This window comes from Saimiri boliviensis, chromosome 1 (assembly GCF_048565385.1).
Source record: "Saimiri boliviensis isolate mSaiBol1 chromosome 1, mSaiBol1.pri, whole genome shotgun sequence".
Classification (NCBI taxonomy): Eukaryota; Metazoa; Chordata; class Mammalia; order Primates; family Cebidae; genus Saimiri; species Saimiri boliviensis.
Window position 1 is genome coordinate 160971052 of NC_133449.1, and position 24581 is coordinate 160995632.

General features: G+C 47.8%; 1 protein-coding gene across 2 annotated transcripts in view; it reads right to left on the reverse strand.

The window, feature by feature from the left end:
* AFAP1L1 (actin filament associated protein 1 like 1) overlaps positions 1-24581 on the reverse strand; it is a 72668-nt gene that overhangs the window by 40324 nt on the left and 7763 nt on the right. Inside the window, exons 2-6 of one of the 2 annotated variants that reach the window (XM_074379515.1) lie at positions 20099-20192; positions 4111-4239; positions 3406-3489; positions 2247-2344; positions 965-1073 (exon numbers count right to left, since the gene is read on the reverse strand). In XM_074379515.1, the coding sequence (XP_074235616.1) occupies positions 965-1073; positions 2247-2344; positions 3406-3489; positions 4111-4153 (334 nt within the window). In that variant the 5' untranslated portion in view covers positions 4154-4239; positions 20099-20192. The remainder of the gene's footprint in view (positions 1-964; positions 1074-2246; positions 2345-3405; positions 3490-4110; positions 4240-20098; positions 20193-24581) is intronic. The other variant, XM_039469048.2, reaches the window with a different exon arrangement.

Consider the following 24581-nt stretch of genomic DNA (forward strand, 5'->3'; position numbering starts at 1 on the left):
AAACGTTATCTTACACAAATTCAACTACTCATTCTGAGCCGTCCAAACACGAGCATATAGTTTCTTATATGTAATGTTAAGTTCTTTTACCCAAACAAGTGACTTCATCTGCTCTTCATTCAAAAGAATGTCCATGTGTTGCAGTGCTGGAGGAGACCAGTGAAAAGATCACAGGCTCTCCTTTATGGCCAGTTAAGAGATTTTCAGTGGTAACTTGTACCAGTGCCCACTAAATCACTGTATTGCACCCAGCTCCTAGTAAAAATATATACATATCTTTATTTTTGTAAGTTATATATGTATATGTAATTTTTTTTAAAACAAATATGCTATTATCAGAATATAAATACTACAAAACATTTACATGGAATTTATTAAAAGATGTGTTGAACTCAACAGAAGTAAAACTTCTGATATTTCTGCCTACATCATCTTATGAACCCCTGGGTCCCCCCACTCTACTCTGACAACCTGTGGTTTAGACCACCTGCTTTTTATTTTATGCATTGACCTGACAACCGAATCCACCTATAGGATGTGATTCTACTGAAACGATTTCACCACCCACTCTAGAGGAGCGCTTGGGTTGGCAGTTTCAGTAGGGGGAGCAGTATAGTGGTGGTCATCTGGGTAGCCGTCTCCTAGCACACTGACATGGGTTTATCTGGTTCCTCTTTTTTAAGGGTGGAAGAACAGAGATCCAGAGAGGGCAAGGGGATTTTCCAAGGCCACAGAAATCTGGGACTAGAACCCAAGCCCCCAGCCCCTGGGGCCACACCCAATGGTCCACCCAGACTGTCACTGAGGAGGCCAGGTGCCCAGGGAAGCTTCTCCTCAGCCAGTGGTGACATGGTTGGGACGGTGACAGGCTTGCAGCTCCAGCTCCCGCAGGACACAGAGGAACTTAGATCTGGCTTCTCAGGGAGGGGAAGTCCCCAGCCCCACCAAGGGGACCAGAACTTACTGTGGGAGCTGATGTACTCAGGGGCCTTGCCGGGTCCCAGAGGAAGGGCCTCTTCATAGTAGTCCTCAGGGGGAGGCTTGTTGGGGAGCGGTGGAGGCAGGTCGGCTGCCTGCAAGGGAACAAAAAAGAGGGCTAGGAGAGCAGAGCAGGGTGGGGAGAGGGGGGCTGAGGGAGAAGAAGGCAGGAGCTCGTGGAAGGCAGGAGGCAGTCTGAGTGTGAAGCCATACTTTTTAATAGAATTGCAGAGCTGGCAAAACCCTAGGGCATTTTTACCCAGTGCTTTTGAACCCAGTATTTTTAATCATCAGGGTTCCCCTGGAATGTCTGCAAGTTTTGTGGACTGCCAAAGAGTAGTAGTCAAACTATTTATGGAGCACATACAGAATTACCAAAAGCTACTGTGAGCCCTGCACTACTCTGTAACCACGTCTACACACACACGAGGTGCAGCAGGACAAGCAAGCGTGAGCCCTGTTCTTTAGTGAGGCAGGACCACCTGCGGCTGGGTGCTGAGCGACTGGGCCAGGGGAACCCTGGCTTTACAGCTAAGTTCTGCCACATGTGAGTTGTGGGACACGGGGCATATCACTCATTCTCTCTGAGCCTCAGTTTCCTCATCTGTAAAATGGGGATAACAATCATGCCAACTTCACTGAGTTGCTGTCAGCATGTAAAGGACTTAGGAAGTTGTTAGTGACTGGTACCATCGCTGGTGATGATACCAGTGAATTATACAGTTGACAAAGCTGCTTGTGATTATGAGCCCCTTGCTGTACTTCCATGGCCCCAAGGTTGGGCATCCTACATCTGGTCCAGTCTTTCATTCTGCAGGTGAAAAACTCAGGCTCAGAGAAGAGAAGCGACTTGCCCAAGGCTACACAGCAGTGTCGCAAGGCGGGCAGAGGTCACCCAACTCCTGGTCCGGAGCTTTTCCTATAGCCCGGCTTACGTTATGCAACAGAAGTTGGGGTGGTGATGTCCTTTGGGCCTGAGGGCACAGAGAATTTCACCACATTCCCCCTGCTCAGCACAAACACAGTGACTTCCCAGTCAGGAAGGTGGCAAAATACAAAATAAAAGAAACAAGGAAAATAACATACAGTGAACATGTCCCAGGCCATTGAAATATTCACACAGTGCTGCCTGTGCCCTCACCCAAACCGGAGAGAGACAACAGGGTCCGGAACTGCCAGGAGGGCACCCAGCATGAAGGGGAGAGCTTCCCTTGCCTCTTCCTGAGGGACAGAGGCCCTGAGGTATGGGAACCCAGGTCATGACTCACATTTCTCAGGCACGGGCTCTTGGCTGGCTCAGGGCTGGCTCCTTTGCTGGGCTCCCCCTCATCCTCCGGCATGTTCTGAAGGTCACTCAGGTCACAGTCTACACATGGTTAGGCCATTGAGCAGAGAAAGCCACGGATGAGCAGCCCAGCCCAGGGGAAGAGGGCTGGATTTGGGGTCAGGAGTCCTGAGTGTGAGATCAGGCTCTACCATCCCTCCATTAATAACCCTAAGCAGATGACTTAGGTGTCTGAAACTCATCTGTATGCTGGCTGCAATGATGTCTGCCTTGCCTGTCTTCCAGGATCGTAGGGAGGATCAAATAAAATCCTATTTGTTATGGTACTCTGGAAATCTTTGAGGGTTATGTTACGAAGGCACAGTGTGCTCCCTGTCTATGAGTCCCAGTACTCTCTCGCTGAGGCCCGTATCTTTCTTTTTTTCCTTTTTTTTTTTTTTTTTTTTTTTTTTTTGAGACGGAGTTTCACTCTTGTTACCCAGGCTGGAGTGCAATGGCGCGATCTCGGCTCACCGCAACCTCCGCCTCCTGGGTTCAGGCGATTCTCCTGTCTCAGCCTCCTGAGTAGCTGGGATTACAGGCACACGCCACCACTCCCAGCTAATTTTTTGTATTTTTAGTAGAGACGGGGTTTCACCATGTTGACCAGGATGGTCTCGATCTCTTGACCTCGTGATCCACCCGCCTCGGCCTCCCAAAGTGCTGGGATTACAGGCTTGAGCCACCGCGCCCGGCCTGTATCTTTCTTTCTATGTCGAACAGGGCCGTCTTCCCTCAGGAAAGGGCTGGGACGGCAGGTACTCTGCGTGCAGCCATGCAAGCTCTCATTTCTGCTGAGCCACTGCACCGCTCAGCCTAGTGTCTCTGGTGGTGATCACCTGGGCGTGGCCGGCAAGGAAACAGCCATGGCTTCTCTGGGCTGCATGGCCATCCCGACCATTCCTCAAATCTCTAAGACGAATTCCTATTCCCATGCAGACTTTGATTAGACTTTCAGAGCTGGCAGAGCCCACAGGGGCCAAGGACTTGCCCAAAGCGAATTAATGATGTTAGAGCCAGGCCCAGCCCTGTCGTGGGACCCTGCCACACACACGGGGAGAAAGGGATGGCTCCATAGCTGAGGCTGGGAGAGGGTCGCTTACCAAATTCTTCAAAAAGGGACTCCACGAAGCTGGGCCCCGAGTGGAGGTCTGCTGTGTTCACATACAGGTAGGAGACCTCCTTTGCTGTGAGGACGAAGGGGGACACACCAGCTGTGAAGGTGGAGGGGTCAGGTCTCCCCCACCCCACTCCTATTTCCAGCCCACACGGGACACAGTGCTCAGTTTGCAAAGTGCATTCACGTCCTAAATTATTTCACTGGTTTTCGAACTTTCAGTTTTTATAGTGTTATTGAAGATCTCTTTCTCTAAGTAAAAGGATGCCCAGAAGCCCAGCGTGGAAACAGATTACTGGGGCTGCCAGGCTTACGTGAGGTTGTGTGTGTGTGTCGTGTGTCAGGTGTGGTGGATGTGTGTGGGGCACGGGAGCATGTAGAGTTGTGTGAGGGGCTGTGTGTGTTGCAGATCATGTATGTGCATGTGCGTGTGGAGGGCGGGGGTGAAGAAGTACAAAGAGCACAGCCAGGGCTGTCGGTGGGGAGGTGGGGCTCTGGCGGAGGGGGACACTGGGCAAGAGCATGCATAGAATGCATTGGTGGCTGTGTCCAGGGCTTAGCTTTCCTTCTGCAGCAGCCGCTGGGGTGGGGGTGGAGCAGACGGTCCCTGCATGTTCTGGAGTCGGGGTGAAGGGAGGTTTTCTTGTCCTGCATACGCGGCACTCTCCCGGGAAGGCTGCTGGTGGCTGACCTGGAAGGGGCTGCAGGCTCTGCAGGATGGAGGCCACGGCCATCTTCTTCTCCAGGGCAGTATCGCTGAGGTACTCGTGGTCCAGGAGGCTGAGCAGTCCAGTGAGCTCTGGGAGCAGCTGCTCCAGCACTGCGGAGGAAGGCAGATGGACACAGTCACAGCTCTGTGTCTGGGATCCTGGTCCCCACCTCCTAGAGGAGGGTGGCAGGGGAGAGAGGGCAGGTCCAGGTGCGCAGGCAGACCCGAGGGCTCTCAGCTGTCCCAGCACTGGCCACCCAGCTCCCATGGGAGGGTCCTGCTCAGGTAGTCTTGTGGTGTTTCTTTGAGTCTCCTCCCCACTCTACCTCAGATGGCCTTGGCCCAAGGACTGGACCTCCCCAGGCTCACCTGGCAACGCTGAGCCCAGGCAGTCCCAAGCAGTGGCTCTCAGGCCTCCCTCTGTTCCACATTGCCCTCTACTTTGCTGGACCAGGGTCCTTTCTCACTGCAGCTCAAAGCTCAGCACAGGTCTCAGGTCGGAGGCCCTAGCCATCCAGGGCACAGGCAGGAAAGGGAGCCTTCCTGTCCCATCAGTTGATGCGCTTCAATCTCTGGAACCTTCTGTTTCCGGTGCCTTGGCCACAGCCAAACTAAACATTAACCCTTCTCACTCCATGCTACCACTGCCATTCTTTCTTTCCATGTGACGCCAGTGCTTCTCAAACTTGAGCGTGTGTAAGAATTACCTGGGGATTTTGTCAAAATGCAAATTCTGGTTCAGGAGGTGTGGGGTGGGATCTGAGATTCCGCATTTCTGACCCGCGCCCAGCTGCAGCTGATGCTAGCGGTCCAGGACCATGCTGAGTTGCAAGAGCACAGAGTCCTTTAAGGACTGCGACGTGCCAAGATCATGATGTCATTGATGTCTCCCTGTCCCAAAAAGTAACTTGGGACTTGGTTTGCCTTAGAGCCAAACAGCAGCTTCATCACAGTAGTATTGTCCTGCTTTGCAACCCGCTTGATACGCATGCTAATAGAAGCTAACCTGAGCCGAACAATCATTATCAGTTGTGTTGAGCCCTTTTACATTTTCTTGTCTTATTTAAATCTCATATCAAGCAGTTTATTAGCTCCATTATATGGAGGATAAAACTAAAGCTCCAGGAGGTTAAATACCTTCTCCAGGATCACACAGCTAGCAAAGTCTACAGTGAAGCTGCTTTCTTCATTCTCTTCTTTTAACCACAGAGATATACTGACTCCCAGTATTTGCCTTGCTCCTACCAACAAGCTTTGAGGTAGGTCTCATGATCACCCCTCCCTTGTAGATGAAGCCCTCCCTAAGGCTCAGAGAATATGAATAACTTGCTTGAAGTTACACAGAGGCAAGAAGAAAAGCAAGGACTTCAGCTCCAGCCATGACTCCTAACTCCACGTGCTGTTCCCCACCCTGGGCCCTCCTGAGGGAACAGGACACACTGACCTGGAGCTGCAGGGCCTGGAGGTGTAGCAGGAGATACAGCTCCACACGGAAGACAATAGGCCCCGGAGCCAGATTGCCTGGGTTCAAATTCAGGCTCTGTCATTCATTAGCAAATCACTTAACCTGTGGGTGATTTAGTTTCCTCCTTTAAAGGGGGGATAGTAACAGCATCTGCCTCATAGGGTGGCTGTGAGAGTTAACGACACCAGGCATGCAAAGGGCCTTACCCGGCACAGAGCGAATGCTCACCAGAAGTCAGCTATTCTTGCTGTCATTGAAGAATTTACTGCACTGATCTGTGCTGATCCCTGAGTGCCTGCCTCCCTTGGCAGGCTGTGAGGCTCTAGGAGAAATGGACTGGACTGTGAATCTCTGCTTCCTTATCATCTAGTCTGGGGCCTGCTCAGTGTGGGTGCTCTTCATGTGTCTGACAAGAGACGAATGGACAGATGACACACTAGGACCTTCTTTTAAATATAAACCTGAGTCTAGATAGTGATCCTTGTTAGGAAAGCACGATGCTGCCGTGTCTCTGTGGCAACCCATCACCACCCAAAACTTGTTGACAATGAGCTGAAGGCCGATATGGGCAGCTCCTATCTCATGTGCACTCTCAGCTGCTGGGCACTGAGGGAGGAGGGGCTTTCTGTGCATTTTCCCATCCAATCCCCAGGGCACATCTGTGGATAGTCCAACTGGGACTGCCAATGTCTATTTTTCAGAAGATAACACCGAGGCTGGGGCAGCTATGGGATGGTGGCACAGCTTGAGAGGTGGAGCCAGGCTGATTCCAAGTCTGTGTGATCCCTAGGGATCAGAGTGGCAAAACTCTGGTGGGGGCGCTGCTCCCCTCCGGAGCTCAGGCGAAAGGTCCCTGGATATCCTGCAGCCTCCAGGGCCTGAGCCCCCGCCATGCCACATATACATGGGTTCTGGATGGATATGTTTCCCTCTTTAAAGCAGGTAATCATTTAAAATCATTTTAGCCAAACTTTAGCTGTTTTCAAGGAAATCTTTTCAAATGGAATCACAAACCTCTCTGGCGCCCTCAACAGACACACTGATATGGCTTGGCTGTGTCCCCACCCAAATCTCATCTTGAATTGTAGCTCCCATAATCCCCATGTGTCATGGGAGGGACCCAGAGGGAGGTAATTGAATCATGGGGTCAGTTATCCCCTTGCTGCTGTGATAGTGAGTGAGTTCTCATAAGATCTGATGGTTTTATTAGGGGCTTTTCCCATTTTTGCTCGGCACCTCTCCTTGCTGCTGCCATGTGAAGAAGGACGTGTTTGCTTCCCCTTGATGGTAAGTTTCCTGAGGGTTCCCCAGCCATGCTGAATTGTGAGTCAATTAAACCTCTTTCCTTTATAAATTACCCAGCCTCAGGTATGTCTTTAATAGCGGCATGAGAACAGACTAATAGCACACCAAATGTTGGTTAACTCAATTCCGAAGCATTTACTGGGCACTAATTATGTGTCAGCCTGGTCCCTGGGTAGGGATTAGAAAAAATAAATAAGAGATTGTTTCAATTGTCCCAATGAACATTCTCTCGCTGTCTCTTTTTTTTTTTTTTTTTTTTTTTTTTTTTTTCTTGAGACGGAGTTTCGCTCTTGTTGCCCAGGCTGGAGTGCAATGGCGCGATCTCGGCTCACCGCAACCTCCGCCTCCTGGGTTCAGGCAATTCTCCTGCCTCAGCCTCCTGAGTAGCTGGGATTACAGGCACACGCCACCATGCCCAGCTAATTTTTAGTATTTTTAGTAGAGACGGGGTTTCACCATGTTGACCAGGTTGGTCTCGATCTCTCGACCTTGTGATCCACCCGCCTCGGCCTCCCAAAGTGCTGGGATTACAGGCTTGAGCCACCGTGCCCGGCCCTCTCGCTGTCTCTTACACACACATGTCTTCTCCCTCATAGGTAACTACTCACAAGCGAGGCCACAGCAGATGCAAGAAGGCAGTTGCGGGTGGCCTGGGAACACTCCTGTGGCCTGCAGCCACGACTCACATTCAAAAGCACATGATATCTCTCTGCTTTCCCACAGGATGTTATGGCTCAGGGGTGCACTAGACTGTTTATCCCTATACCAGTCATTCTGGAACTTTTTGCTATCATGGTCCTTTTATACTTTTAAAAATTATTGGGGCAGGTGTGTTGGCTCATGCCTGTAATCTCAGTATTTTGGGAAGTCGAGGTGAGCCAATCACTTAAGCTCAGGAAATTGAGACCAGACTGGGCAACATGGTAAAACACCGTCTACAAAAATATACAAAAAATGAGCTGGGAGTGGTGGCATGTGCCTGTAGTCCTAGCTACTGAGGAGGCCGCGATGGGAGGATCGCTTGACCCTGAGAGGTAGAGGTTGTAGTGAGTCCTGACTGTGCCACTGCACTCCAGCTAGGGTAAAAGAGCAAGACCCTGTCTTTAAAAAATTGTCGAGGGCCCCAAATTGCTTTTGTTTTCTATGAGTTGTATCTATCAATATTTACTGTATCAGCATTAAAACTGAGAAATCTATGAAACCTAAGAACACACAGATACTTATCCCACTAGCCTTCAAAATTACCCCTTCATCACCAGTTGTGCTTGGAAAACTCCACTGTAAACTTGTCGAGAATAGGAGCCAAAAGGTATATAATGTCAGTACTACATAGAAGTTGTTTGGACCTTACAACCCCCTGACAACACCTTGGGGACTGCCCCCAGGCAGCCCCCTCATCCCTAGCTGCACTTTAAAAACTGCTGCCCCCCAATGACTAATTGCTCAACTTTTTGGGTTTTTTAGATCTGTCCCCCTACCTTTTTCCTTCCTTCCTCTCCCCTTCCCTCCCTTCCTCTCTCCACTCTCCCTTTCTTTTTTCCTTTTGTTTTTCCCTCCCTCTCTTCTTTTGTTTCTTTCTTTCCTTCTATCTCTCTTTCTTTTTGCTGTGAGGTTCCAACAATTTCTTGTTGCTATCAGTAAATGCCTAAGTGTGGCCCCTTTCTGGCTTCTAAATGCTATACTGTTTCTACTTTAAGGTTTGCTACAGTTGTTTCCAAAGTAAGAAGGGTTAGGTGCTGTGTGAGTGCTCTGCATTTAAAAACCTGAGCTTTAGCACCCAAGCTTTGTAATACCTTGTTTCCTTCCTGGTCTTTGATGAGATTTTTAACACTGGACCTTGACATCTAAGTGCTCTTCCTTTAACTGAGATTTGATCACCGAAGTTCAAACAGACCAAAGGAGAAGAAAGGGATTGAGTGCATCTGAGAGAAGCAGACGGACAATGAGGGGCTGCCAGGCCTGGTGGGGTTTCTGAGACCTCAACAGATCTGGCAGGCAGCGGGGGCAGAAGGAGGGGAACATGATGCAAAGCGCAGCTTGCACTGAACCTGCCAGAGTCTTTCCCTGGAACTGAGCAGTGACCCTGAGCTAGGCAGTTAATGCACATTATCTCATTTAATCCTCCAATGCTCTACAAAGGAGGAAATGGAGGCTCAGAGAAGTGAAGTTATTCAGCCGTAAGCAGTAAAGCCTGGCCTTGAACCCCTGCCTGTCTGACCTTGCACCTGAATGCTCCATCAGAAGACTTCAGCTCAGCTCAGTGCAGCAGAGGTCAGCAGAGGCTGGGCTGGGAGGAGGTGGGCAGATGTGAATACTGGGCTTCCTCACAGCCCTCCAGTGGAGCACTCGGGACTATGACTTCATGAGGCTCCTGATCTGGGGATACCTTCACCTGTCGGTGAGACCCTCACATGGGGCTGTAATTCCTGCATGCAGGCCCTCTTCTGACTGGGACTGTTTGAACTTTAGAGCTTCAACTGTGAAGATCTCATAGAAGAAAAATAAACTACTCAAAGCAAATACCCGAATTAACAGCAGGGATCTCATCCCAGAGAAAACCTGATATACATCACGGATATAAGAAACCTTTCAGCCAGTGCTGGGCTCTTCCAGAACAATACAGAGCTCACACCAAGCAGCTAGCTTTCAATCACAGTGAATACAGAAGTTTGATGATAGCTTCATCTTTAATGCTACAGAATTCAAACCACAGAGATTTAAAACATCAGAGAATTTAAACAGGAGAGTTCATATGGGTATAAGGCATATGACAAGTGACTCTGCCAGGGCTCATACAGACCATCAAGACAAGAGCCTCAAATTTTAGTAAGAAAAGACTCCTCCAGGCTGGGCGCGGTGGCTCACGCCTGTAATCCCAGCACTTTGGGAGGCTGAGGCGGGTGGATCACGAGGTTAAGAGATCGAGACCATCCTGGTCAACACAGTGAAACCCCGTCTCTATTAAAAACACAAAAATTAGCTGGGCATGGTGGCTCGTGCCTGTAATCCCAGCTACTCAGGAGGCTGAGGCAGGAGAATTGCCTGAACCCAGGAGGCGGAGGTTGCAGTGAGCCGAGATCGCGCCATTGCACTCCAGCCTGGGTAACAAGAGTGAAACTCCATCTCAAAAAAAAAAAAAAAAAAAAAAAAACCTCCTCCAGTGGTATTGTTGAAAATGCACAATCCCAGACTTCCTTTCCAGAGAGTCTAATTTGGTAGGCCCATCCTGGGTCCAGGTACTTTCCTTTTTACAAGTACTCCTGGTGATTCTGATGCGGGCAGTCCCAGGTTCAACCTCTGCAAAATACTCCACCAGAACAAAATGCTACAGAGGACATCTATGAACACAGGGAATATGGGAAAACCTCTCCTATTCCTTACAAAATTATCTTTAGACATCCTCTTCTAAATAACTGAGAGTCAAGGTGGGAATAAGAGCCCCTGAAGATTATAAAAGATGGAGCGTGGAGTCTTGCTTAGAATAGTGCGGTGGCTAGGGCTTTGGGGCTGCACCCATGGATGCTGGCATTCTTGCACTGCCACTTCTGAGCTTTGGAATGATGGCCACATGAGCAATTTTGAGCCCTGGTTTTGTCATAGGCAAAATGAGAATAATAGGATACCAACTGCATAGGCTTGGAAAACTAGGTAAGGCTATGCTTATGAAGCACTTCACGTGGTACCATGCCTCGAACAGGCATTCACGAAATGATAGCCATATTGCATGTTGTTTCTTCATTGTTGTTATTTTCTAATACTCCCCAGAACTATGCAGACTCCAGAGTATTGATCAGATAGCACTAGGAACAGATTTGCTATCGTTGTAACAAGCTCCGCAAGGACAGGGTCTGTGTCTCAGTCAGCACACAGCAGATTCCCAATGAACATTTACTCAATACAATATTTTGAGGGCCTATTCTAACCCTCTTGTATTAAACCTGTAGCAAGTGAGTGTCCAAAAGGTTATTTGACTTAGTTATTCACACAACCAGCTGGGGGAAAACTATTTTGTGTTAAGTTCACATAATACCTGCACAAAGCTTGATGCTTAAGCTTAGTCATAGAAGAGTGGCTAAGAGCACAGGATTGCACAATTTGGGTTCCCCTTCCAGCTCTGTCATTTTCTAGCTGTGGGCTTCTGGGGGAAATTTCTAAACTTTCCTACCCTTCTGATTCTTCATCTGCGAACAGTGGGGGTGATCACAGTAGCTGCTTCACAAGCTCATGGTGAAGATGAAATGAACTGATGTGTATGGTGCTCAGGCACTCGATGGCTGCTCTCTTCATTCATCTGTGACTGCCCCGTGGAGTTTCAGGTGCAGTGGTAAGGCATGAAGGAGGAGGGTATGGGGACAAGAGGGCATGGTGGGATTCTGCAAGCCTCATCCTGTGGACTATTGATGGCTCTGGCCCTGACACTGAGCTTCAGATGGCTATGGCACAAGGAGCTGGCAGAGCTCCTTCCCTCAGGGTGCTGACATCCCAAGGACCCCCTCCATGCAAGGTGAGGAGACAATATCTTCTAGAGGGAGGCGCAGTCATGCAACCCAGGAATCCTGGGTCCCTGCTGTCCCCAGTCAGGAAAAATGTTGTTCCTAGTTCCTAAGCTGTCCCCCTTCTCCTGTCTTTGCTCTTGGTTCAGGTCATCTGTGCTTTCTGAGGGCAGACTCGGGCATCAGGACAGAACTGTCTTTATGTCTCAAGTTTATCAAGAACCACGAATACATTCCATCTATCTTGCTTGGTTTAGTTGAATCCTAGGGAGGTGAATTCCAATGATGGGAAAAAGATACACCAGGAAGAAATGGACTGATCATTGTTTATAAGTTTTCAATCTTTTAAGTGAGACAGAGAGGCTCAGAAACCCAAGATGAGAGATAATTATTTTCTGGGTAGCAAGAAAGTTTTTCAAATAAATTTAGAAACCTACTTAAAATATATCTAAGATTAGACTGCTAAGTCCTTATTGTTCCTGGTGAGTACCCAGCTGGGAGTAAGATCACTTTTCTATCTTCTCCTCATTCCTCCCCACATGACTGAAATCAAAATAAGATGTTAGATAGTAGAAATTAAGCTACCATAAAAAGTACTACCACTTGCTACCTGGTTCACATCCCTGCTGCAGCCTGAGTGAAACCTTTAAGCAAGGGGTATTTATCCCAGCCAGTAAGGACACTAGCACACAGAAGGTTAGATTGATTTAGAAATCACAAAGATAATGAGTTCAAAGCAAAAGACAAGTGAGGAACTAAATTTCAGCAAGTCACAAGAATAATAAACCCCATATTGGCTACTGTCAAACTGGGCCCAATGCTGGGCACCTGGACTCATGAGCTCATTCCTGTGTACCTTTTAGGCGCTGGAATGTCCAAAAATGCTTGGGAAAAGCTTGTAAATTACACATTGATTAAATGCAGAGCAGCAGGAAAATATACAGCTTCTTTTTCCCCCACCTATGTGACCAGGCTCTTTACAGAGATCACAAAGATAACGTATCCTTCTTTGTTTTCCAAGTCAGAGTAAATGCAACCAGCACCGTTTAAAAATGGAAAAGGGGAGCTGTGGGACTGTGGTTTTATGAAGGGTCTACAATTTTTCTTGTGGTTTACCCGCATTCCCTTTCTTATGCAAAGGAAAATGACTCAATTTCCATCTCATGAAGGCCTCTGTTCTGGAGAAAGAACCAGTGCGTTACTTTGAACATTTTTGATCGTGATTTTAGAGATGACTTTCTGCATGCTGTGTTTTTAACAAGTGAGATATTAGTGGGTTATGACCCATCATACCAGAGGGGAGGCAAGTCACCCTGGAAAGAAAGGCAGTATGCTGATCAGATGTGAGCTCAGCGCTTGGGTAGGACGAAGGAAAGGAAGAGCAGCCTTTCCCATGACTTTCAAACCCTGCAGGCTTTTCTAGAGAGACCTCTTGCCAGGCTGTCCCCACGCTCTGTTCCTCAGCTTCTTAACTCAGGACTTGGATGAGCTGTTCCCTTTGCCTATCAGAACTGCCTTCCCCTGCCAGCCAGTAACACCTTCTTTAGCTCTCTACTTAATCCCGACTTCCTCAGGGATGGGTACCTTCCTTGTCCTCGTCAATGCACTATTCCTCCCATTTTATGCCATGGTAGCATCAAGTATGTCTCCCTGTGACACTTCACATGGTGAGATTTTGTATTTACTTATGTATTTTTTAATGACTGTCACTTTCCACAACTTAAGCCTGAGCTCCTTGAGTGCAGGAACATTGCCAGCTTTAGCTAGCGCCAAACATAGGGCAAATGTTTAAGTATACATGGGACAACAAATTCTTGGAGGAAACTTTCTTTTAAGAGTTGATAAAGTCTAACAGTTCATGTGATTTAAAAACCATGTCTGGCCTCACAGTGGCTCAGTATAGTAAACAGATGCTTGAAAAAATAAAGGCAATCAGGCAACAAAAAGTACTCCTAGTACTTAAAAGAAGGCAGAAGCCCGATTTTTCACTTGGCTAGGCTCCTACACGCTATTTTCTTGAATTTGTATCCCTCATGTGAATATAGCTGGCAATTGATTTAGTGATGTATTTTGTAGTTGGTGGGTTTTAATTCTAACATACACATTGAGACATAATGATAACAGATATTGAGCAACCTAAACCACCTGAATTTAATTCCTGTTTCCCAATTTCCAAACTGCGTACCTCTGGGGACACTCACATAACTACCCATGCCTCATGTGCACCATCAGTAAGTGAGCATATCTGCCTCACCAGCAGGAACGGGCCCCGACACGCGACGGTGCCTGGAACACGGTCTGGCACACAGTAAGCTCTCAGTCAATGTTAGCTATCTCCATTACTCTTCCATGACTACTGTAAGTCATACTCTGCGTTAAGTGATTTACATGTATTATTTATATGGATTAAGTCTTACAAGGAGGTGGGTTAGCCCCATTTACACATGAGACGACTGGAAGATCTAGTTGTTATGCCTTCCCCAGTTTTCCTTCAGGGTGCTGCTTCTGTCTGTGTCCAGCTCTGGGCGGACTCTGCAGAGAGGTCACCAGCTCCTCAGGTGAGGCTGGCAGAACTGCCCCTTCACTTCGTGGGTTGAGAAATCTCTTCTTACCCCGTCCACAGACTCTGCTAAGTTGTTGCAAATTTACCCAGACGGGGCCGTTAGGTCATCTCCCTTCCTCCCTCTGAATTTACAGGCACTTCTCTCTGAGTCCAAAGGGAGGCCAAACAGTGGGCAGAACGTGGAAGGAGATGGCACTGATTGGCCTCGCATTGTTTATCACTAAGACAAACACTTCCTGTTGTCCCAGCTTGGACAGGGACGTCCACTGTGCATGCGGGCTGGAAAAGAATGACAAGGGCGGAAAAAAAGCCCAGCTGCAAAGCCAATGCCTCCGTCTTAGTGCTTTCCAAGAGTTAAATATAGCCCCTGTGTGAGGGAGGGCAGGGGTAGTGAGGTCACCTTGGAAGACTTTTGCGTGTGTTCATTACAGCGATCGCAGGAAACTGAATATCCTTTGATGCTTAAGAGAATAGTACAAACTTGACGCCACAGGGTAGAAACACAGACACGTTCATAAAGGGAGAGGGCAAAAAACAGTGGGAAGAATTCGGGACTTAGAGGACTTGGTTTGGGCTCCAACTCCTCCCATTTGCCGGGATGTAATTTGGGGTGAGTCATTTAACCTCCTCAGAATCATTTTCCTCTTCTGTGAGAAGGGGCTTAGAAAGCCCATGCACAGGTTCGTGTGACGGGGAAATGAGGAGTGGCTGGGACAAGGCTGGCAAACCGTAGGGATTATGATTAGAGATGGTAGAGGGCCAGTCTCTGACGTACTGTTATTTCAGGAAGACAGGGAGGTCACCCGGTGCCACTCTTCCCAGGAGTCAGGCGAGGGTGACAGGCCCAGGGAAGCCCGCATCCTCAGTGGCCTTCCTCGCAGCAGCTGTGCCCGGGTTCCCGTCCCCCAGCAGGAGGGCCATCACTTGGGGCACTTGGTTTCTCAGCTCTGGGCCTCCAGGGAAGCCTTAGCTGCTTCTCCCCAAGCCACTTCCAGATCCCATGGGAGGGGGTGGGGGAGGGACACCCGCTTCTGAGGAAATCGCTTTTGGCTGCGGGGCTGGGCTCTCCCAGAATTGTTCCTTTGTCTGCGGATTCCTCCGGGCTGAGCTCACAAAGGAAACGGGTCCAGGAGGAAGTGGAAAACTGTGACACACACGCGCAGTCCACACACAAGATGGCAGCTGTTTCCGCATCCAGCGGCCTGCACCGTCTCCTACACCAATGGCGTGGGGAAGGTCTGGGCTGCCTGATAGTAAAAGCAGGTAGTATTTTCAAGCTCTAAAGTGATGTTCCAGATGTTCTGCTAAGCATTTTGCGTGGAGGACTTCACTTACTCTCCTCATAATGTCCCTGTGAGGTAGGTTCTGTTTTTACCTGCTATTTACACATGAGCCAAGCGAGGCTCAGAGAGGCACAGTCACTTGTCTGAAGGCACACAGCTAGCAGGCTGATTGAAACCTCGACCTCACTCCCGAGCCTAAGTTTTCAATCACAGCAGTAGCTACTTTCTGGCCTTCTTCGTATAGGTGTTCCCTACCTGCAGAGCTTGCTGGAACCAGCAGTGAGTTCCTCTGACCATTCCCTAACTGCTGTTCATCCAGGTCAGGTGCCTGGCCTGGGGCCTAGATAGGGCTGGGGATTTCTGCTTTTGAGATGTCTGAGTTTGAGGACCCATCTCACTAACCTCCCTGGGCTCACAGCAAAGCCTCTGACTAGGGGGATGTGGGTTATATCATTAATAATATTAAAGATAGCTAATAATAACAGCCAACCTGTATTGGAACGCTTCCTACATGATGGGTACTGTGCCTAACACTTTCACTTCTTTTAAAAAATAGGACCTTATGGCTGGGTGCAGTGGCTTACGCCTGTAATCCCAGCACTTTGTGGGGCTAAGGTGGGCGGATCACTTGAGGTCAGGAGTTCAAGACTAGCCTGGCGAACACGGTGAAACTCTGTCTTTACTAAACAAAGACCCCCAAAACCAAAAAACTCACATGCCTGTAGTCCCAGCTACTCTGGCGGGGGGGTGGGGAAGGGGGGCTGAGGCAGAAGAATTGCTTGAACTCAGAAGGCAGAGGCTGCAATGAGCAAAGATCGCACACCTGCACTGCAGCCTGGGCAACAGAGCAAGACGCCATCTCAAAATAGAAATAAATAAAAATAGGACCTCAGGTGGACAAAAATGAATCCTAATCCTTGCTTCATGAGATACTCTCATCATTGGCCCTTGCATGCCATATTTTTAAAATTTATTTATTTATCTATCTATTTTTTGAGATGGAGTCTTGCTCTGTTGCCATGCTGGAGAGCAGTGGCGCCATCTTGGCTCACTGCAATCTCCGACTCCCTGGTTCAAATGATCGTCCTGCCTCAGCTTCCAAGTAGCTGGGATTACAGGCACATGCCACCACGCCCAGCTAATTTTTGTATTTTTAGTAGAGACATGGTTTCACCATGTTGGCCAGAATGGTCTCAATCTCCTGACATCGTGATCTGCCAGCCTCAGCTTCCCAATGTGCTGGGATTACAGGAGTGAGCCACTGCGCCAGGCCATAGTTATTTTTGATAATGGTGTAAGCACCCACAAACCTACCATTCAAAGCAAAAGCCAGTATCTTGACACTATCTTAGGTCTAACTTTATGATCCCACCCTCCTGCCTCCCCGGCCCAATCTCACTGTGTTTATCGCGTCCTTGCTTTCCCTTGTATATAGCTTTAGTACTATAGCACACAAGATGTACTCTTGAAAATATTATTTTAAATTTTTAGTGTTAAAATATATTAAAATAGTATAGTGCTAACAGGTAACCTTTTCTGACTTTTTTCTTTAATATTATGCTGCTAAGATTTATCCATATTGCTGTTTGTCCCTGTGTTCATTCATTTTGACTGTTACATGCTATGCCATTGTGGGAATATTCTCTGTGTCTAACACTCAGTGCCTGTTACCTCATTTGTTCTTTGCAGCAACTCGATATGGTGGGAACTCTTATCCCAGTGTTCCTGACAGGAAACTGAGGCCTAGCAAGGTCAAACTTGCCAGAGGCCACAGGAGCCAGAGTTGGGATCTTTCCGCCTCCCACAGTGCGCTAGGCTTTGGTGCTCTGGAGAAAACACAGGCACTGGAGCCAGAATCTCAGGGTTCAAGCTCCAGCTCCACACTTATACTGGTCGTGTGATCTTGGGCAAGTCGCTGTGTGTCTCTGAGCCTCAATTTCCTCAACATCAAAGTGAGGTGATCATAACCGCCCTGCCTACTTCACACACCTATTGTGAGACCCAAGTCTGATGACGCTGGCGAGAAGCAGGAGCACCCTGTACACTGAAGTTTTGAAAACCAGTAAATCGTGATGGATATAAATGTGCCACCCTCTTACCTCCCACTTCCAATCAAACAACAGACTCATTTGGAGTTCAGAAGAGACTGAATAGTACCTCATTCAGAAAGGCAAAGGATTAAGTGGACAGTTGGCTTGCAGAAACCTCAGTGTGATCAAGGGACCAGAAAATCATCAACAGATGCCGCAGGCTACACTAACAGGAGTATGTGGTTGGCTTTGTTCTATTCAATAGAGTTTAAAAATTATTTTTTACTATTTCTGACCTATTTGCAGTATCTGAGACCCTACTCTGGTGCTGTTTGTTTGTGGTGTTTCCTCTGGATAACCTGTTCCCCAACTGCTACCTCTTAGTATCTGTGTGACTTTGGGCAAGTTACTTCTCTGTGTCTGTTTCCTCATCTGCAAAATTTGGATACTACTACTTATTCCTCACATGGCTGTTGTGAGGATCCATTGAGGTGTTATACAAAGTGCTTAGACAAGTTCCTGATGCATACCAAGTTGATGATATGATTATTATCTAAAATCTTCCCCACACCCCAGAAAGTGCTCGCTTATAACTCTGACAGTTGGTTTAAATGCCGCTTCCTCCAGGAGGCTGATCCAGCCTTCCTGGACAGGTGAGATTTCCCTGTTCTATGCGCCAGAACAGATGACTTGTTCGATGTCCTTCTCCTCGAACTGTGAGTCCATGAGGACTGAGAAGCTGCCTGACTTTGTATCTGCTCAGTGCTCAGCACAGTAGTGGGTACACAGCAGATGCACTGGGGAGGGGCCAGTGACAACCTGGAATTCATTGCAAGGACCACAGACTAGAGAGGCCCCATGAATCCTGCCTCTGACAAACGTCTCGAAGAACAGAAGGGCTCTTGGAGAGTGGGGGAAAAGAAGGGGTGGAACAGATGTACTCCCTGGGGAACTGGGGCCTTGGGGAGCAGAAATGAACCCATGAGTGACAGCTCCAAGACCACAATATTAGGTTTACTGTATAGAAGAACTTTCTGGCAGTCTGAACTAAGAGAGGCAGATAGGTGTCCCTTCCAAGGGGGATGGAGCCCAGGTGGGTCAGTCCATCATCAGGAAGGCTAGGGAGGGGTCAGTTCAGTGGGTAGTTGTGGCATTATGAACCCAGGTGAGAAATACCCAACAGCAAACCTGGGATTTGCCTTCCCTCACCCAGGCAGGTTTCATCACTTCACCAAGTCTGTTTTTTCAACTGTAAGACAGAGATAATAAGAGTGCTTACCTCAAAGGTTGTGGGAAGAAGAAAGGAACCAGTGTATGATGGCTGCATTCATCATGCTAGGTTCCTATGAATCATGCTGTTAAGCGTTCATTGTGATTGCTGCTGCTGCTGGGGTTGTCAGTGTTGAAAGGGAAATCAACCGGGGCCAAGGCTAGATATTCCAGGTGAGAGGCTGAAAGCTGAGCTCAGATGGCCACTCTGACTGTCTGCCCAGGTAAGAAGTCTTCCCTCCCTCCCCTCTCACCTGCAGAAACCTTTCAGTGTTAAACCTGGATTTGGTTCTGGGACAGGCCCCCATGAAACTGTCCCGCAAGAATCCACCCCTGAATAGGCTCTAGGAGACCCCAGGGTGCTTCCTATCTCCATCATTGGGGTCGAAGACCCAAGAAAATGTTGATCAAAGGTCATGGAAATGGATGTTTGGAGTTTTAAAATGCCCCAAATATCTCCTCTGCATTAGACTAACAATTCTGTACAATTAACCCTAACTCAAAGTGGAGAGTTTAAAGTTTTATGTATCTCAGCTTTTAAACATCAAGGTGAGCTGGTCTGATAGTCTGCTGCTCACCTGAGATATTTGCTGCACCTCCTAACCGGCCACCTCTTTCCAATCTCTCCCTTTCCATTCTAATGCGAGCTCGTTGTTGGCTTTAATAATCTCCCCAGATTGCAACACATCGTCATCTCTTCCTGCTCACAACTCATCCACTGCTCCCCAGGGCCCATAACACCAGTTTTCCTTTGTGACACAGATGATGAAAGATCCTCACGTGCTCCATACACTCCCTGTGGCTTATCTCCAATGTCTCTGTAATCTCATCCCTTCCGAGGATGGGCAGGCAAGGAGTGAAAATGAAAGTGTCAGAGACGTAACGTGGATTCCTTTCTAATTTATTAAGAAAGGCAATCATTTCTACACCAGAGTTTTAGGCATTTGCTTTCTTTTTTCAAAAAGTTGACTGCTTCTTATGTGCTGAGTGCTTTTCCTGTAAGAATCCAATGATCCCTCGTTGTAGATAGGAGACTGTTATTTCCATTTTTAGTTGAAGAAACAAATTCAGGGGGTTAAGTGAAAGGAGTAGAGCCAGGATCGAAACTCTGGGCAACTTGACACCACGGTCGGAGCCTTTAGCTCTTGTACTACCCTGTCTCTATTATTAGTAACAGATTGCAAGCCGTACAACCGCCAAGGACTGGGACATACCCAGTTAGCAACCCTGAGAATAAGGCCCTACTCTTTGGAAGAACATGGAGGCCCCATTTCACCTCCACCTGCTCCTCTGGGCTCTCAGCATGTTGTCCTGCTTTGCTTTCTGAACATGCTTCTGGGCTTCTCTTTCCACGGTTTTCTCCATCTGGAATGCTAACCCCGCAGTGCCCCTGGCTAGGAAGTGTCCCTTGAATCTCTTGGTCCTTTATATATTCTCTTTGGTGGACACTGACTAGATATGACCTCGTGTTCCAGGCACGGGTGACCAAGTTTCACTTTCTCTGCCACGCTGGGAGATTGAGGCACCCTGAGCTTCCCCTCTGGAACCCCTGAGAGCAGCACCTGGTTGCTGGCTGGAGGTGAGGAAAAGCCATCAGGCTCTCTGGCTTCCTGGCACACTCCCAGGAGATCAGTTTTCTTCTTGGTTCAAGTGGAGCTAAAAAAAAAAAAAAATCCCCCTTGGTTTCACATCAGCAGGATCTGCTTTCAGCAAACCCTTCAACAAGAACGGGCAGGAAGAGTAAATATTTATTCTACAAATGAATAAATCTGCTTCCATCTTCAAAAGAAAGCCTTAGTATAAATTATCATAATTTCTCCATTTTAAGATGCCACTGATTTGAAGATATTTTCATATTGAACAACAGCTTTTTGAAAGAAAAGAGAACAAAATGAATAAATTAAGATGTCAAGGCCGGGCGCGGTGGCTCAAGCCTGTGATCCCAGCACTTTGGGAGGCTGAGGCGGGTGGATCACGAGGTCAAGAGATCGAGACCATCCTGGTCAACATGGTGAAACTCCGTCTCTACTAAAAATACAAAAAATTAGCTGGGCATGGTGGCACGTGCCTGTAATCCCAGCTACTCAGGAGGCTGAGGCAGGAGAATTGCCTGAACCCAGGAGGCGTAGGTTGAGGTGAGCCGAGATCGCGCCATTGCACTCCAGCCTGGTTAACAAGAGCGAAACTCCGTCTCAAAAAAAAAAAAAAAAAAAAAAAAAAAAGATGTCAATTGTAAGGTATGTTCTGAGTTTTTAAAAAATCTATCTTTGTATCAATGAAATAAAAATACATATGGTCTAATTTAATTTTTATTTTCTTCTTTTGGCTTTGGTGCTGTCAGAAAAAAAACAAAAAAAGCCTCCAAAACTCTTACTAGGCCGTGGTGAAACATGGGCAGATATCAATAATGTGTCCCGGCTAAGTTCCAGCCCCAAACCTGGCTACTCCAGGTCAGCAAGGGCACTCCCTGGTCACCTGTGCACTGTGGCATCCCTGAGGCCCTGCAAAGGCTTTCTCTTTAGCAGAAATATGTCTGTGCTCTGCTGATGCCTGATAACCACATTAGTGACTTGTGGAAAGCCAAATGGGAACCCGTCAGGTGACCATAGGCAAGCCACTACCCCTTGTACCTGTTTCCCCAGTTACAGAATGAATGAGATAGGATTAGATAAGTACTTTCCCAAGGCTCTTCTGATGAAGCCGATGGGATCTGCATAGTTTCCTTAGCTGCTACCCCGGGAGTAGGAGGGATGGAGTGGGCAGTGCTCAGTGTTCTTATTCCCACTTCGCCCATAGCAGCACTGTTGCTTAAGATTTTGTTTGCAAAAGGATTCTGAGGCCAAAAGTAATTTGAAAAACACGGGTAAATGGCATTCTGGGGTCCTCCCAATACTACTCTTGAATACACACTCTTGTATGGTTTAAGAACAGTGCTTCATTCCTCAGTTGGGACACACCCTCAGAATCCTTCTCCCCACAGTGCTCCAGGCAGACACTCCCAATCTCTCTACGGCCTAATCCAGCGGTTGGCCAACTTTTTCTGTGAAGGACAAGATAGTACATATTTTAGGCTTTGTAGGCCTTTGTTTCAAGTACCCAACTCTGTCTCCTTATAGTGAGAAAGTAGCCACAGACAACATACAATGAATAGATGTGGCTGTGTTCCAATAACACTTTCTTTACAAAGACAGGTGGAAGGCCAGATTTTGCCCCCAGGCTGAGGTCTGCTGGTCACCTTAATGGTGAAGGAACTGAAGCCCAAGGGGGGAATTCAGGAACTGGGTTAGGATCCTTATCTCCCAGCAGTGAATTTCTTCCACCATACTACGCTACTCACTTAGCTGTGACTCTTGCCCTAAGTTGAACTGCAGGCATGTGGGGACTACATGGTTGAGGGAATGGTGCCTGGAAAATGCACGTGCTCCATTTCTCTCAGGAGATCAGCTTTCCTCTAGGTTCTTAGAGGGCTATAAAAAGCCCCCAAGCTTGCCTCCTGTGAGGCATGCTGCCCGTCAATTCCCCAGAACTGGTATGACTGCAATGTGGTGCCACATTCTGCCCCTGCCGCAGCCTGACAGCTGTGCCAGGGAGAAGAATCACGCCAGGCCAGCTCTGCACCTCCACTCCCTACTTGGGGCGAGGCTGGGATTCCCCGAGTGGAATTTTAGATGGAGGACAAACCCCGCCTGGGCCCTCCTGGGTCAGTCTCTGTTAATTCGAGGAGAATGAGAGCTTCATGAATGCTGAATACCAGAACTCCAAGGGCCACAGTGGGAAGAGTGTCAACGATAAGAAATAAAACCTCACACGGGCTGCCTGGCCTGTAATTCCCCAATATTCATGGAGAAGCAGCAGATAGCAATGGTAAAGAACTCAGCTATGGAGGTGAGTTGGGCTGCGTAAATAAACAGACCTTTCAAAACGTCAGTTTCTTCATCTATAAAATGGGATTATAACAGTATCTATTGAGTCATGGGGGGCTTTCAGTAATAAGTATACTTGACTATAACGATTAAGCATTTGCTCTGTGTTAGACACTGGCAATATGACACAGAAGATAGTCCTAGACCTCAGGACTCATACACACAGAAAACAGATATTTCAACAAGTATGGTGAAAACTCCTAAAAGCCCAGTCTGAGGAGGGTGATGGTAACTCAAAGTCAGGCAAGAGCTAGAGGTGGATGTGGCAGGAAGACAGATGATGCTGAGCTGCATCTTTCAGGAAGGAGGAGGAGCAGGGTCATCTGTTTAGACCTTTGTTATTGCATCTGTCCAATAGGGTGAGTGTCTCTGCTGTGTACTTCATAGGGCCATCACCAGGTTCAAGAGATGCCACAGAAGAGAAACTCAGGGCTGGAAGGGTCTCCAGAAAAAAGACTTCAGTGGTCAAGTCTCTGTCTGATGAGTCCCCCATTACACAGGTGCCTTCTTGCCCACAGCAGCCACCCAGTGACCGGCTGCTAAGTGAGAGCATGTATGATCACATGGGCAGGAGTTGCCCAACCTCTGCACAAAGCACTCTGTGGATGATGCGCAATGTCCCTGAAGCTCAGCTGAAATGAAGATAACTGGTGAATGTCAAAGTGCTTCTAAAAGTTAAAAACTGTATAAAAATGTGTGTTCTCATAACACGGAAGCGAGCGGCTGAGCCAGGGCTCAGATGTGGGTGTTCTGCTTCCATGTCCAGATCCATTTCCATTCTGGCACTCTGTGCTGGGATGTTTATTGGAAGCTGGAGTTCACATCACCTGGGAGTCCACAGTGGAGGGCAGGGGAGGGGAGGGGAGGGGAAGGAGAAGCCAAGATAAACACAATGCATCTCGGAAGGTCCATTTTGTACAAAGATATTTTAAGGGGCGACAGATGAAGTTAGATATATTATGAACTATAATAAAACATTTGCATTGCTTTTTAAAGATAAAATGAGACATGTCATGCTTTTGAGGTTGCTTTGGGTAACAGACGCAGACCCTAGAGTCCCATTCAGTTGAAAAGTGTGAAAAACAGAACTAGAAGCAAGTGTTTGAGCAAAGTCAAGGGTCAAGATAAAAACAGTGCCTGAAAACAGTAATTATTGCCCTTGTGTGAACATCAGAATCACCTGGGGATTTGGAAAAAAAAAAAAAGCAGATTTCCAAATCTCTGACCCACTCATCAAATCTTTGTGGGTGTATTTTTGGTAGGCTCCAAACGGGTTGATTCTGAGCCCAGCTGGATTTGAGAACCATTGCTTTAGACCAGGCGTCCCCAAACTATGGCCCGCAGGCCACATGCGGCCCCCTGAGGCCATTTATCTGGCCCCCGGCCGCACTTCAGGAAGGGGCACCTCTTTCGTTGGTGGTCAGTGAGAGGAGCACAGTATGTGGCGGCCCTCCAACGGTCTGAGGACAGTGAACTGGCCCCCTGTGTAAAAAGTCTGGGGACGCCTGCTTTAGACAAATAGGGAGTGGTCCTTAAGGCAGGCTGGAGAAGGCAAGAGCAGAAACAGGAAGCTCCTATCCGAGGCAACAGGATACAGAAGCCATCCAAGATATATTTCCCAATAATAGTCAACAGGATTTGAGATTTGATTGTATAAAGGATGAAGGCAAAGGAAGTGATGGATAATGATGAAGGCTACATTTCTGTCCCTAGAGTGAGTATCACTGAAGTGGAGAATCCTGGAGCTGAGAGTGGCCATATCCAACTTCTACTCTGTGAACTGTGTACTCTCACTTTCATTTATTCATCATCTCAACAGACATTTATTGAGCACCTACTGTGCATCCAACATTACATTAGGTCCTGGGGGATGGGCAGAGAGCAAGGAGAGAAGAGCCCTGCCCCAACAGAGCTCATATGAACAGCTAATTCAAGCCCACAGTGAACTGTGATTGTGAAAATGTAAATTCATGAGAAGCGCAGGATGCTCTGAACATCTACAACAGGCATGCAGCTTGGGAGACTGGGAAACATTGCCTTGAGGAAGTCATATTTGAGCAGTGAGCTGAGGAAGAGCAAGGGTGAACCAGGAGAAGGCATAAAGTACTCAAAGCTGCAAGGA